Source organism: Sinocyclocheilus grahami, unplaced genomic scaffold, assembly GCF_001515645.1.
Source record: "Sinocyclocheilus grahami isolate Dianchi unplaced genomic scaffold, SAMN03320097.WGS_v1.1 scaffold1090.1, whole genome shotgun sequence".
Taxonomy (NCBI): Eukaryota; Metazoa; Chordata; class Actinopteri; order Cypriniformes; family Cyprinidae; genus Sinocyclocheilus; species Sinocyclocheilus grahami.
Genome location: NW_015506269.1, coordinates 112134 through 124603, shown reverse-complemented (window position 1 = coordinate 124603; position 12470 = coordinate 112134). Strand labels below are relative to the sequence as shown.

General features: G+C 38.3%; 1 protein-coding gene across 3 annotated transcripts in view; it reads left to right on the top strand.

Moving 5' to 3' along the window:
• The window catches only part of LOC107566655 (mitogen-activated protein kinase kinase kinase kinase 4-like), a 107365-nt gene that overhangs the window by 31131 nt on the left and 63764 nt on the right, over positions 1–12470 (top strand). For all 3 annotated transcript variants that reach the window (XM_016252156.1, XM_016252155.1, XM_016252154.1), the window contains exons 4-7: positions 10451–10576; positions 11090–11200; positions 11393–11483; positions 11823–11953. In XM_016252156.1, coding sequence (XP_016107642.1) covers positions 10451–10576; positions 11090–11200; positions 11393–11483; positions 11823–11953 — 459 coding nt within the window. The remainder of the gene's footprint in view (positions 1–10450; positions 10577–11089; positions 11201–11392; positions 11484–11822; positions 11954–12470) is intronic.

Below are 12470 nucleotides of genomic sequence, written 5' to 3'. Positions count from 1 at the left end.
GATTATAACTGAATATTGGTCTTTAGATGTTTTCAGGGCAAGGACCCTTATCAAACAAGAAATTCGGGGCAGACTGGACATTGCATATTTTAGTTAGTGTAACGCATGACATTTCCTGTTGCCAACAGGTGGCGCTATAAATTATAACTAAATATTGGCATGTAGATGTTTTCAGGCCAGGACTCTTACCAAACATGTGAAGTTTGGGGCAGAACGGACATTGCATGTTGAGGTTAGTGTAAAACAAGTAATTTCCTTTTGCCAACAGGTGGTGATCTGATTATAACTGAATAATGGCCTGTAGATATTTTCAGGCCAGGACTCTTATCAAAGGTGTGAAGGTTTGGAGCAGATCGAACATTGTGTGGCTGAGTTACAACAATTTCCTGTTTTATGGCATTAGTGGCATGCTTTAGCACTTAGTAAGTGTTGCTAGCATGTTTCTAGCGTGTTTAGCACACAATGGCATATTTTACAGTGTTGTTAATAGTGCATCACAGTGTTAAACATGTCACTTCCTGTTGCCAGTAGTTGATGCTATGACTACAACTGAATATGAGCATGTAGATGTCTTCATGCCAGGACTCTGAGTCTGATCAAACGTGAAGTTTGGAGCCGATTGGACATTATATGCATGAGTTACAGCAACTTCCTGTTTCATGGCATTAATAACATGCTTTAGCACTTAGTAAGTGTTGCTAGCACGTTTGAGCATGTTTTTAGCATGTTTAGCACTCAATGGCTTATTTTAGTTTGTTGCTAATAGTGCATCACAGTGTTAAACATGTCACTTCCTATTGACAGCAGGTGGCGCTATGACTATAACTGAATATTGGCATGTATTTGTCTTCAGGCCAGGACTCTGATCAAACATGTGAAGTTTGGGGCAGATTGGACTAGTGTTGTCATGGTACCAATACCAGTGAAAATCCACGGTTCTCTGTACCAATTTCGGTACCAAAGCAAAACACAAAAACATGCTAATTAAAAAATTGGACTACTTTAATTTAATCCAAACTGTGTACATAAAAACCTAGAGCTATTTAGCCAAGAATAACTACTAAAGCCGGGCTCACACTACAGGAGTTTTAAAATCCTAACCGATTATGAAATCTGGTTGCAGCACACACATAAGTAGAATCTTTGCAGATTATCTTCTCTCAAATCTTAAACATGCACACACTACAAGATTTGAACATCATGGCGCATCACACACTACAAGATATTATTAAGATTATCATGCCAGAGGGAGCGCCTCACGTGATCGGCAGCTGCCTATGGCCGCTTTCTTCTCTTCTTTGTACTTAATTTTAAGCGGTTTCTATAGCGTGATCTTAATGACAAATGTCGAGAGCGTATAATGTTACGCGATCCATGTAATGCGTGAGCAAGAATCTCACCGCAAGAATCCGCACGTGGATTCCTTCACTCATACAAAACTGGACGTGTGCTTTTAACTATACATAGTTTTTTTTTATTTCATGAATTGGCTCTGCTCTCGCGCAGATATTGCGTGTACGCACTCAAACGTTGTCATCGCATCACTGATCACCAGAAGAGCTTTTTTTGTTGGTGATAACCAAGAATGTGGGTAACCAAGGTGAAGAGTAGCCTATAGGCTTTTCTTACTAAATGGAAGCAAACTGGTTATAGTCAGCCTTCTCTAGTTATTTAATTATTTAATACTTATTTTAGTTAAGTGCTTAAATTGTAAATATGCATTTATTAAATTTTATTTAGTGCATTTGTATTTTGTTGTTTTTGTAGGCTATACAATAAAAGCGTATGTTGTCGAAAAACAAAGGTCTACATTTTAAATGGATTATTGCCTAAAGCTCGCAAAGAGCGCTGCTTTTTTAACCACTAAAAACTGTCACTCTTAGTTCATCGTGATCTCACAAAGTTCTGTTATGACCAATGAATCTCACTCTGTGCAATTAATATATTATTAACGTCGTCGTGTAAACACTCTGTTATAATGAAAGGATTTGATTGATCAGCACAGAACAAAAACTGGTGTGTCGCAGCCATTAGGTAAACCAGCATACATTCATGAGGATGATAAAAGTGTTTTAACTTGAGTAAAGCCCCCAGACCCCCTGCTCGTGACTCCCCCTGCCACCCCCATACACGTTCAAAACTGAGGCGATTTCACTCCAGCCCTTCTCGTTCTCCTTACGGTTGTGATACGTTTTCGACACATTATACAGACAGTCGTGTTACTACAAAACATCAAGAAGCAGTTTCCTCCGTCTCCACTATCCAATGGAGCCGTACAGCAGCTGCTTTGCGGTTGCGCATTGGCTATTGTGAAAGTACTGCCGTAATCATATAGCCGTCATCATCCCGATTTCAATCCTAAATGTCAAACATGTTTGATATGATCGGGGCGGCCCCGATTTGTGTGCGAGCAGATCGGGAGGTGCAAGAACATCGGGAGCGATCGAGGGGCTCGACAAGATTTTTGCTCCCGATTCTCGGAAGGGGGAAATCGGGGCTAAATCGGGCTAAAAATCCTGTAGTGTGAGCCAGGCTTAAGTTAGCTAAAAAAAAAAAAAACCTTCTGACTGATGACACAAACAATGTTAACCATTTGTACATTCGCTAACATGCATATTTTAGATTCACAATTCATTTAAAAGCTCTGTTGTGTAAAAATAATAAATATCATGTCCTCCTGTTTTTTTACCCTAATAAAAGTTATAGGAGCATTAAATAGTTAATAAAGAAACTTCATTGTAATGCTCATTATATTAGCGTTAGCCGCGCTTATGCTAACGATTAACTACTCTAATTAACAGCATTCATTTCAATCCCACATTCAAATTAAAATATTGATAAATATTCATAACAGAAGCAGTGTTTCTCCCAGACTTGAACTCTATTTGTGGTGGCATATATATGCAAATTCATTCTCTGCCAGCAGGAGGTGTTTGTAAAGCGGGAGGGATAGAGGTTTCCCCAGTAACGGCTGCAATCAAATAAGCACTCCACTCACAAACGCTGCTCCGGCATTACAGGCAAGATGAAATGAAAATGACATCCATAATTTTCTGAAGACAGTAGGTTTCCTTCAGAAATACAATGATATAAAAACACCCGCACCGGGTTTTGACTTTGACACGTGCAGTGCTCATGTTTATTCAACGAAGTCAAAGCCTTTTGGAAAATCTATTTGTGGCGGTCAGTTTTGATACTGTGGCGGGCCGCCACAAATAAATCAATGTATGGGAAACACTGATCTAAATATTAAAAATTAAAATAAAACTTACCTGCTTGAACTCTTTCATTTGATCTGGGTGTCTTTAAAGTGTTTTGTTAGTTTGGTGTGTTTTCTCGTTTTGATGTCGCCACATCTTAGTGCTTTTATTAGGAGAGCGTATCTGCGCACTTTTCGGATAGCAGATCAAGAACCGGGTTGACCGGGTACAAAAAAAAAAAAAAAACTGGTACCGTAACGTTTTCATTTTTTTTAGTACCGACTTGGTACTGAAGTACCGGGTCTTTTGACAACACTGGATTGGACATTGCATGCCTGAGTTACAGCAACATCCTGTTCCATTGTATTAATAGCATGCTTTAGCAAATTAGCTATGTGTTAGCATGTTTTAACATGTTTCTAGCATGTTGCTTGCCTATTTAACAATTGATGACACTTTTTAATATGTTGCTAGGAGTCCATAACCGTGTTAAACATGTCACTTCTTGTTGCCAGCAGGTGGCGCGCTGACTATATCGCTATGCAAGTGTGTTCAGGGCAGGACTTTTATCAAACGTGTGAAGTTTGGGGTAGATCGGACATTGCATGCCTGAGTTACAGCAACTTCCTGTTTCATTGCATTAATAGCATTTTTTAGCACTTAGCTAAGTGTTTTGCTAACATTTTTCTAGCATGTTGCTAGCCTATTTAGCACTTGCTGGCACATTTTAATATGCTGTTAGGAGTCCATAACAGTGTTAAACATGTCACTTCCTGTTGCTAGTAGGGGTGGGAATCACAAGAAGCCTCACGATACGATATTATCACGATACTTGTCACGATACAATATTATTGCGATTTTAAATATATTGTGGTATTCTGCGATATATTGTAATTAACTTTTTACAACTTAATTATGTCCTCAAAGGAAAACTAAAAAGAAACCTTTCTCAGTTTGTTTCTCACTTCAATTTTATTGCTGCACGGTTCTGTGATCAGTAGTAAAATCGGCCAGAGGGCGCTCTTGTGCTGAAACTCCAAATATGCCCCAAAGAAGAAATCCAAGAAATGCCTATCGCTGCAGCTGAATAAAGAGGATTTAACTGCTTTCATTGATTCAGACTACGACAATATATGGTTTTTCTGAGTTCTCACTATAATTTTTAGTATAATGCAGAAACACTCATGAAGCAAGCAAAACACGCGCAACGCGTGCACATATTTGTACTGGTGCGGCATGAGAGGGACAAGTACAGTACAGCCTAGTGCATTTCACACAGGCTGTTAGTTTCACTTTCGCCAGAAAGTCGTGTATGCTTAAGGGTGAAAATAAATAATGTTTATAGTGAAATGCCCCTATAAATTGTCTTATATTAACGATTTAGTTTTAATCCAAATGATGCGTGCTAAGTGAGCGAACATCAATAAAGATCACACAACAGAAGTGCGCGCTCTCTCTCTCTCTCCCTCCCTCCCTAGCATTAAGTAATGTGTGCATTGTTTTACTTACTACTTTTTGACATATCTGACTGAACTACAAACTTTCCAGTGATGTCTGTGAGAAAGGGATATTCACTCGACAAGCTCGCGCAACTGCGCCGCCGCGCGCTCAATCCTCTCAGCGTGATTTGCTTACCAGCTGGCGCAAATCAGCTATACAGGCATTAATACTGAATGTTTTATATTCATTGCATACATATACTTCGTAGACATCTTTAATCTCTAATAACTCCATTCTGCTGTCTGTTGTCGGGGTTTCTTTGTCTGAATATGGCACTTATCACATGCTGTGTGGTATCGGCTTTTGGTATCGGGGCATTTTAACGAGTAGGAATACGAGTACAGGAGCTCAGTATCGGGCCTGAGTTTATATATATAAACATCCCTAGTTTAAAGAGAATAATAATAAATATCAAAAAGAGATTGGTCCTGTCTGTTGTTTATTAATTCCAGTGATGATGTTCGACTATGTTGTCCGTTGACGTTGTACGTAATCATGTCACTGGAATGCGAGTGATCACTGTCCCAACGTGCAGTGAGTCAGAACTTACCCTTGCCCGAATTCGTGTACACGATCTACTGATTCACAATCAGTAGGGAGCTAAGGAGCTGATTGAGACGCACCCATAGTCTATTAATAAAGATGCCGCCATCTTTATTTTACTAACTAAAGAAGAAAAATATCAATACTTGGCGTCCGTGTATCGATTTTTTCCCCTCACCCCTAGTTGCTAGCATGTGGCGCTATGACTATAACTAAATATGGGCATGAATATGTGTTCAGGACAGGACTCTTATCAAGTGTGTAAGTTTGGGGCAGATCGGGCATTGTTTGCCTAAGTTACAGCAACTTCCTGTTTCATGGCGAAACATCAAAATTTGTCATGCCGCCAGGGACACGCCCTTTGGCGAAAACTCAAGATCTTCGCAATTTAGCGTCGCAAAGGCCTTATGATTACACAAACCAAATCTGAAGATGAATATATAACTATATTAATTAACATGAACAATAATTATATAGCATTTATTAATGCTTGTTAATAAGTTCAAAACTAAAACATTATTAAATTGTAAAGTTTTATGTTAACATTAATTAATGCACTGTGAATTAACAAACATTAATAAATGCTGTAAACATATATTGTTCATTGTTAGTTCATGTTAGTTAAAGCATTTACTAATGTTAACAAATTAGATATTATTGTAAAGTGTTATTATTTATAAGCATTTTTTAAAATGATTTTATTGATCTATAAGCATTTGTGAAATATTTTTGCCTGCATTACAGCTTAGTGTTCATCTGTTTGCTGAACTGTTTGACAGTTGTTTCCTACGAATGATTTGTTCCCCCCCCACACACACATAGAGGTAGAGTGAGATCATCAGATGTCTGATAGTTTTTAAATTTTCTGTTTTGTAAATTCATGAAACTTAACCATATTTCCTCAGAATGACTTGTTCTCTGTATGTAAACAGTTTTAAAGTGTTTGGAAGTTGCATTTGAAATCTTTATCTTTTTTTACTGTCACTTTAATAAATCACCATGGCAATTTAGCATCTTTAGTATATTGGCATCATGTAGACAAAGTTTGGTGTGAATTGCTTGTTTCTCCTGGACGGAGTATGCAAAATTCCACTGCCTGATTTTTCCAAAAATCCACATTCAAAATAGCTGACTTCCTGTTGGTCGTAGCTAATGATTGGAAATTAGAAAGTTGTCCGGCTTGATGATAATTTGTTGAGATAGTGAATTGGTGGGTTTTCGTTAAATGTGAGCCAAAATCATCACAATTAAAAGAACCAAAGACTTAAACTACTTCAGTCTGTGTGCATTGAATTTTTTAATACACGAGTTTCACAATTTCAGTTGAATTACTGAAATAAATAACTTTTCCACGACATTCTAATTTGAGACGCACCTGTATGTCCCAAGTTTGGTGACTGTAGTTAAAACTAACCACCAAGCTATAGAGTGCCTCATCCATGCCCTTTTATGAGCTTTTGCCAGTGTCTATCATTAATACTGATATGTTTGTTGTTTCATGAAATTCTAAGCATGTTTTCTGCCTCAAAATCCCCGGAAAAGAATATTCAAGTTTGATACGTTGCCATGGTAACGTATTTTAGATATCAATAATCCCTTCACAGTTTTACATTGGCCGTGTTTTGACATTATTCTGATGAAGTTTGAAGCAAATAAAGTAAAAATAAGATGCTGAATTCAAAGCATTTTGAAAATCACACACTTCCTGCTGCCAACTGGTGACGCTATAACTTTGACTCCTAATAGTCACATCTATGCAATCGGCATCATACAACGAACAAACCACTAAAGTTTGATCAAAATCAGATAATGTATGTGGTTGTTATTAGACGCTTCCTGTTTCTTATTTCTCACTATAACTTCATCGCCTCGCCATGGGCAAACCATTCGAGATATCAAAAATCCTTTCGCAATTTAGCATCTCCAATGTCTTGAGATCATGTTCAACAAGTTTAGTGGCAACTGGGCAAAAGTATATAAAATTCCACAGCATGCGCTTTTTACACAGACCTGAATAGCCAACTTCCTGTTGGGTGGAGCCTATGACATGCAGTGCGAAAGTTGCTCTGCTCAATGAGATTTATATGTGTACCGAGTTTCATATGAATACCTGCAAGTATGTGTGAGATATACATCAAGATTTCTGACTGTGTTCCAGGGGGTGTCGTAGAGCCCCTGTGCTACGCCCGGGTCCTAGCCTCCGCGGCGTCCTAATGGCCCCAGATTCCAACGTGTGTGCAAATTTTCAAGGGTTTTTGAGTATGTTAAGGCCCCCAAAAACCCCCGGAAGTTTGAAAAAAAAATCCTTAGGGGATCAGTAGGGCTCTGCGCCTTAGTGGCTTGGGCCCTAATAATAATAAACGGAGCAATTCCAATAGGGTCCTCGCACCTCGGCGCTCGGGCCCTAATAAGAAACGGAGCAATTGCAAAAAAGTCCTTGCACCGGTGCTCGGGCCCTAATAAGAAACGGAGCAATTCCAATAGGGTCTTCACACCAGTGCTCGGGCCCTAATTAATGCATACTCCTCCTAGGAGAATCGTGCAATTCACACCAAACTTTGTCAACATGATGCCAAGGCCCTGAAGATTCTAAATTGCAAACGGATTTTGGATATCTTGAACAGTGTTGTCATGGCGATTTATTAAAAATAACAGTAAAAAAGATAACAGTAATTTTCTTATATCTTTAAAGTCCATTATCCAAACTCTTCAAAATAAATTTCATATGGAGAACAAGTCATTCTGAGGAAACATGCTTAGTTTCATAAATTTAAAATGCTCAGGGGCCAACAGAAAATTAAAAACGTTTCAGACATTTCAGCTGACAGATGAAGGCTGTAATACTATGGTTGTCCACTAGATGGAGGGATTAGGATTAGAAATCTTTTAGGCCTAATCTTTTTCAGCTCAGTCTCCATCTATTAGAATGACAAATAAATGCATAGAATCAGTTGATATGTACTGTACTGTCACTATACCTTTTCATAATTATTATAGAAATCCTTATAGAGCATTAAAATCATAAAAAAAAATCTTATAGATAATTAAAAGTTTTATATATCCTGCCCTCTCTCACTAATATGATAATACATTTTATAAGCCTGATCCTTATTCTGATACTGCTCAGTTCAATTAGTTAGATTGACAAAGAAATACATAAATTAAAATGAACTCTACTGGTAATATGGTTTTATATAATTATTTCACAAATGCTTATGGATAATTAAACATTTTGGTAACACTTTACAATAAGGTCTCATTTGTTAACATTAGTTAAAGGATTAGTTAACATCCAGAATAATAATTTCCTGATAATTTACTCACCCTCATGCTCATGTCTTTCTTTCTTCAGCCAAAAAGAAGTTAAGGTTTTTGAGAAAAACATTCCAGGATTTTTCTCCATATAATAGACTTCAACCAAGAGAGTGTCAACAAACGCCATCCCCCAAAATGCCAAGAATACCTTACCAAAAAGGCAGTCCTTTATTAGGGAAGGGGAGAAAAAGCAGGCTAAGTGCCTGACCCCTGACGCAGGCCAGCTGAATATAGCCAGGGACTGGGAAATGCGAGTCGACTTAATCCACACACTCACTTTCCCATTTGAAATTGCAGTCACCAAACTGCGCCCAGACCTGGTTCTCTGACCCAATTCCAGTAGGATTGTCATAATAGTCGAACTGACAGTCCCTTGGGAAGAGGCCATTAACGAGGCCTTTGAAAGGAAGAAGCTGCGATATGCCAACTTGGCAGCTGAGGCAGAGGAGCGGGGCTGGACAGTGAAAGTATACCCAGTGGAAGTGGGCTGCAGGGGCTTTGTGGCTAGTTCCACTATAAGGCTGCTGAAGGAGTCAGGCATCAGAGGACTGGTCCAGTGGAGGATAGTCAGGGAACTGGCCACTGTCGCTGAAAGAAGCAGCCACTCGCTGTGGCTGAAGTGGATGGGCACAGTGTGGGCTGCCAAATGACCATGTAACAAGGTAACACACACCCGGGACTGATCAGCCTGGCGTGGGCCTGCCTCAGCTGAGGGTGTCTTGTGATAAAGGGCCAAAACACCTAATGAGGCAGGGGTACACAACTGATGATGTGTTGCATTGGTAGAAACACCATACAAAGGTCATTGGCAACATCACCTCAACAAAAGGCATCTTTCACCCAGGCTACAACATGAAAGATAAGTACACATGTACAGCATAACATATCATCAAAACGTCAAGGAGTCCCACCCGATGACAGCAGTGAAGATTGTACTGTCTTCATCTATCCATCTTACCATAGTAGTCCTTTTTCTTATTGTTGCCCAGTCACGCATAAAGCAATTGTAAATTCACGACTGATTTTTGGGTATTGAGGCAAGAACCACAGACATGTATTAGGCCATGATCCTGGATTCTTGCTGAACCAAAATCAGAGCATAACAATTGCTGCGTCTCTCTGTGTTTTGCTTACAGCGAAGGAGAATATGTTCTATGGTGTGGCTAAATGGTGCTGAATATTGGGATCATAATACCTAGTCCTATTATGCAAACAATGGGACCTAACAAGCTGAATGTCCAAATTGCAGTTTCAGTGCAGCTTCAATGGGCTTTACACGATCCCAGCCAATGAATAAGGGTCTTATCTAGCAAAACGATAGGTCATTTTCTAAAAAAAACAAACAAACAAAAAAAACCTTTTATATACTTTTTAACCATAAATGCTCATCTTGAATGATTAATTATCAATTGTTAAATTAACATTAAATTCAGATTGTGTAGTAAGCTAGCAAATATTATCTTGTTACACTATCATTGACCCAAAAGTGCTTTGAGGTGATGTCAGTTTTAAATTTACAAGTAATCAGCACCTTACATTATTATGGCTTAACTGTTACATGTTAGTACCCATGTTAGTTGCTGTACCCATGTTAGGGTCCAAAGCTCAATGTGGGAAGTGGTAATAAAAGGTAATTTATTATTTTAATGTTTTATTTTTTTATTATGTCTCATTTAGATGTGCTGTGTTCTTTGTCATATCAGACACAAAAATGGCGGCAAGCATAGCGGCATTGACGTCTTCGGTACCCCTGAATTGTACATGAATAAAAAAAAAAAGTGTTTGCCTCCTTTGACCGCATGTCTGAAAAGAATTAGCAGCAGCTTGAATCTCTTTGGTGTTTTATGGTTCATCAAATTTTATGAGTCTTTCTGTTGATGTGTTTGGTTTAGGATGAGGAAGAGGAGATTAAACTTGAGATTAACATGCTGAAGAAATACTCCCACCACAGAAACATTGCCACATACTATGGTGCTTTTATCAAGAAGAGTCCTCCTGGACATGATGACCAGCTATGGGTGGGTATCTGAACATCTATCATGTTTTTCACTGCCTCACTGTCTAGTTAAATAAAGTGCATTTCAGTGATGTACTGTAGCATTAAAAATATCAACTAGATAAAAAAAAAAGTTTGTCAAGACAGAAAAGCCTGACCAGAAAGTTTGAAGCAGTTTTAAAAGATTGAAGGGTTTAAGGACATGCATTCTTTCAGACAGATAGCTGTGTGGTTGCTATGAGTTTGCTACAGTTCATAGGATGATATCGAAAGACTATTAGCCAGTCTGTGTCAAAAGAGCCCACACCCATGATTCACCAATGTTTTTATGTTGGGAGATGGCAGGCTCATTTTCCGATACGGATGCTAAATTTGTATAGAAGCAGTAGCAGCATGTGAGATGATGATGATGATGATGATGATAATAATAATAATAATAAGTTTAAATGCAACAAAAGTATTTAAACTTTTTAAGACCTATTTTGTTGTTGTTTTGCCCCCTTTGATTTTTCTGTCTGCTTCTTTGTCTATGCAGTTGGTCATGGAGTTTTGTGGTGCTGGCTCTATAACAGACCTTGTTAAGAACACCAAAGGCAACAGTTTGAAAGAAGACTGGATTGCATACATCTCCAGAGAGATTCTGAGAGTGAGTGACCGCAAAAGCTCTCCATTTACACTCTTTCTCAGGACTTTCTATTTTCATAGAAATATCTCCAGTCTCTTCCGTTTCTGTTCACTGAATTCTTTTATTCAAAGTTTGTTCTCAAGGGTGGAAATCTGTGTTATTACCATAACTTTTACATCTCAAGTTTAATGTAGGGTTATTTTTTCTTTTCAGGGTCTGGCCCATTTGCATGCCCACCATGTCATCCATCGTGACATCAAGGGTCAGAATGTGCTGTTAACAGAGAATGCAGAGGTGAAACTGGGTGAGTCACATTGTCTTTTATTTTCCTAAAATAAATAAATGAAATACTTTTTACTTGCATCCCTTTTACTTTACATCAAAAACTGACATAATTTTAGAAATTGTATTTAAAAAAATCAGAAAATTAGATTTCTCAATTAATGACCCCTTTACCTCAGATGACCAACATCAACAGATTTGGGTCTAATTAGAGCCTTTATTTTTAAAGGTTTGCAAGCACAGCTACAGATGTCAGTCTTTAGTTTTCTTGTATGTAATTAAAAAAATTGCTAATAGCTATAATATCATTACTTGCCATTTCATTTCTGTTTTAATCACATCATTGTGTCCTATTTTACAGTTGACTTTGGTGTGAGCGCTCAGTTGGACAGGACAGTTGGCAGGAGAAACACTTTCATTGGCACTCCTTATTGGATGGCGCCAGAGGTCATTGCCTGTGATGAGAACCCAGAAGCGACATATGACTACAGAGTAAGAGCCTGTCTTTGATCATCTTACACTGTTGCAATATAGTCCTTCTTAATATACTCCTAAATGTTTTGCTCTAAAGTATTTGTGACCCTGGACCACAAAACCAGTCTTAACCTCCTGAGACCCTGCATCCTCATATGAGGACGTTGTAGTTTAGTGAATTTCTCTGAGACTATACATGCCACAGTTTTAAGTCTGGATGTCCTGTACAGAGCACATTCAGGACTTTTCAGAGATACTAAATGTTTGGATGTTTCACCATGACCACTCCCTCTCCTTGGTCTTCAAAAATGTCTGATATTAATTTAGTGACACTCTTATGGAAATATGATAATATTTTGTAATTATCATTTAAATCTGACTAATTTTTAAACTCTGTGTCAACATCTCAGGAAAATGTTATGGGGTTTCAAATCAAAATATGACTTTCTGTTACGAAACAGGACGTTGATTTCATATATGTCCTCATATGAGGACACCGGGACTAAAAGCATGTTTAATTACGTATTTTGGGAGA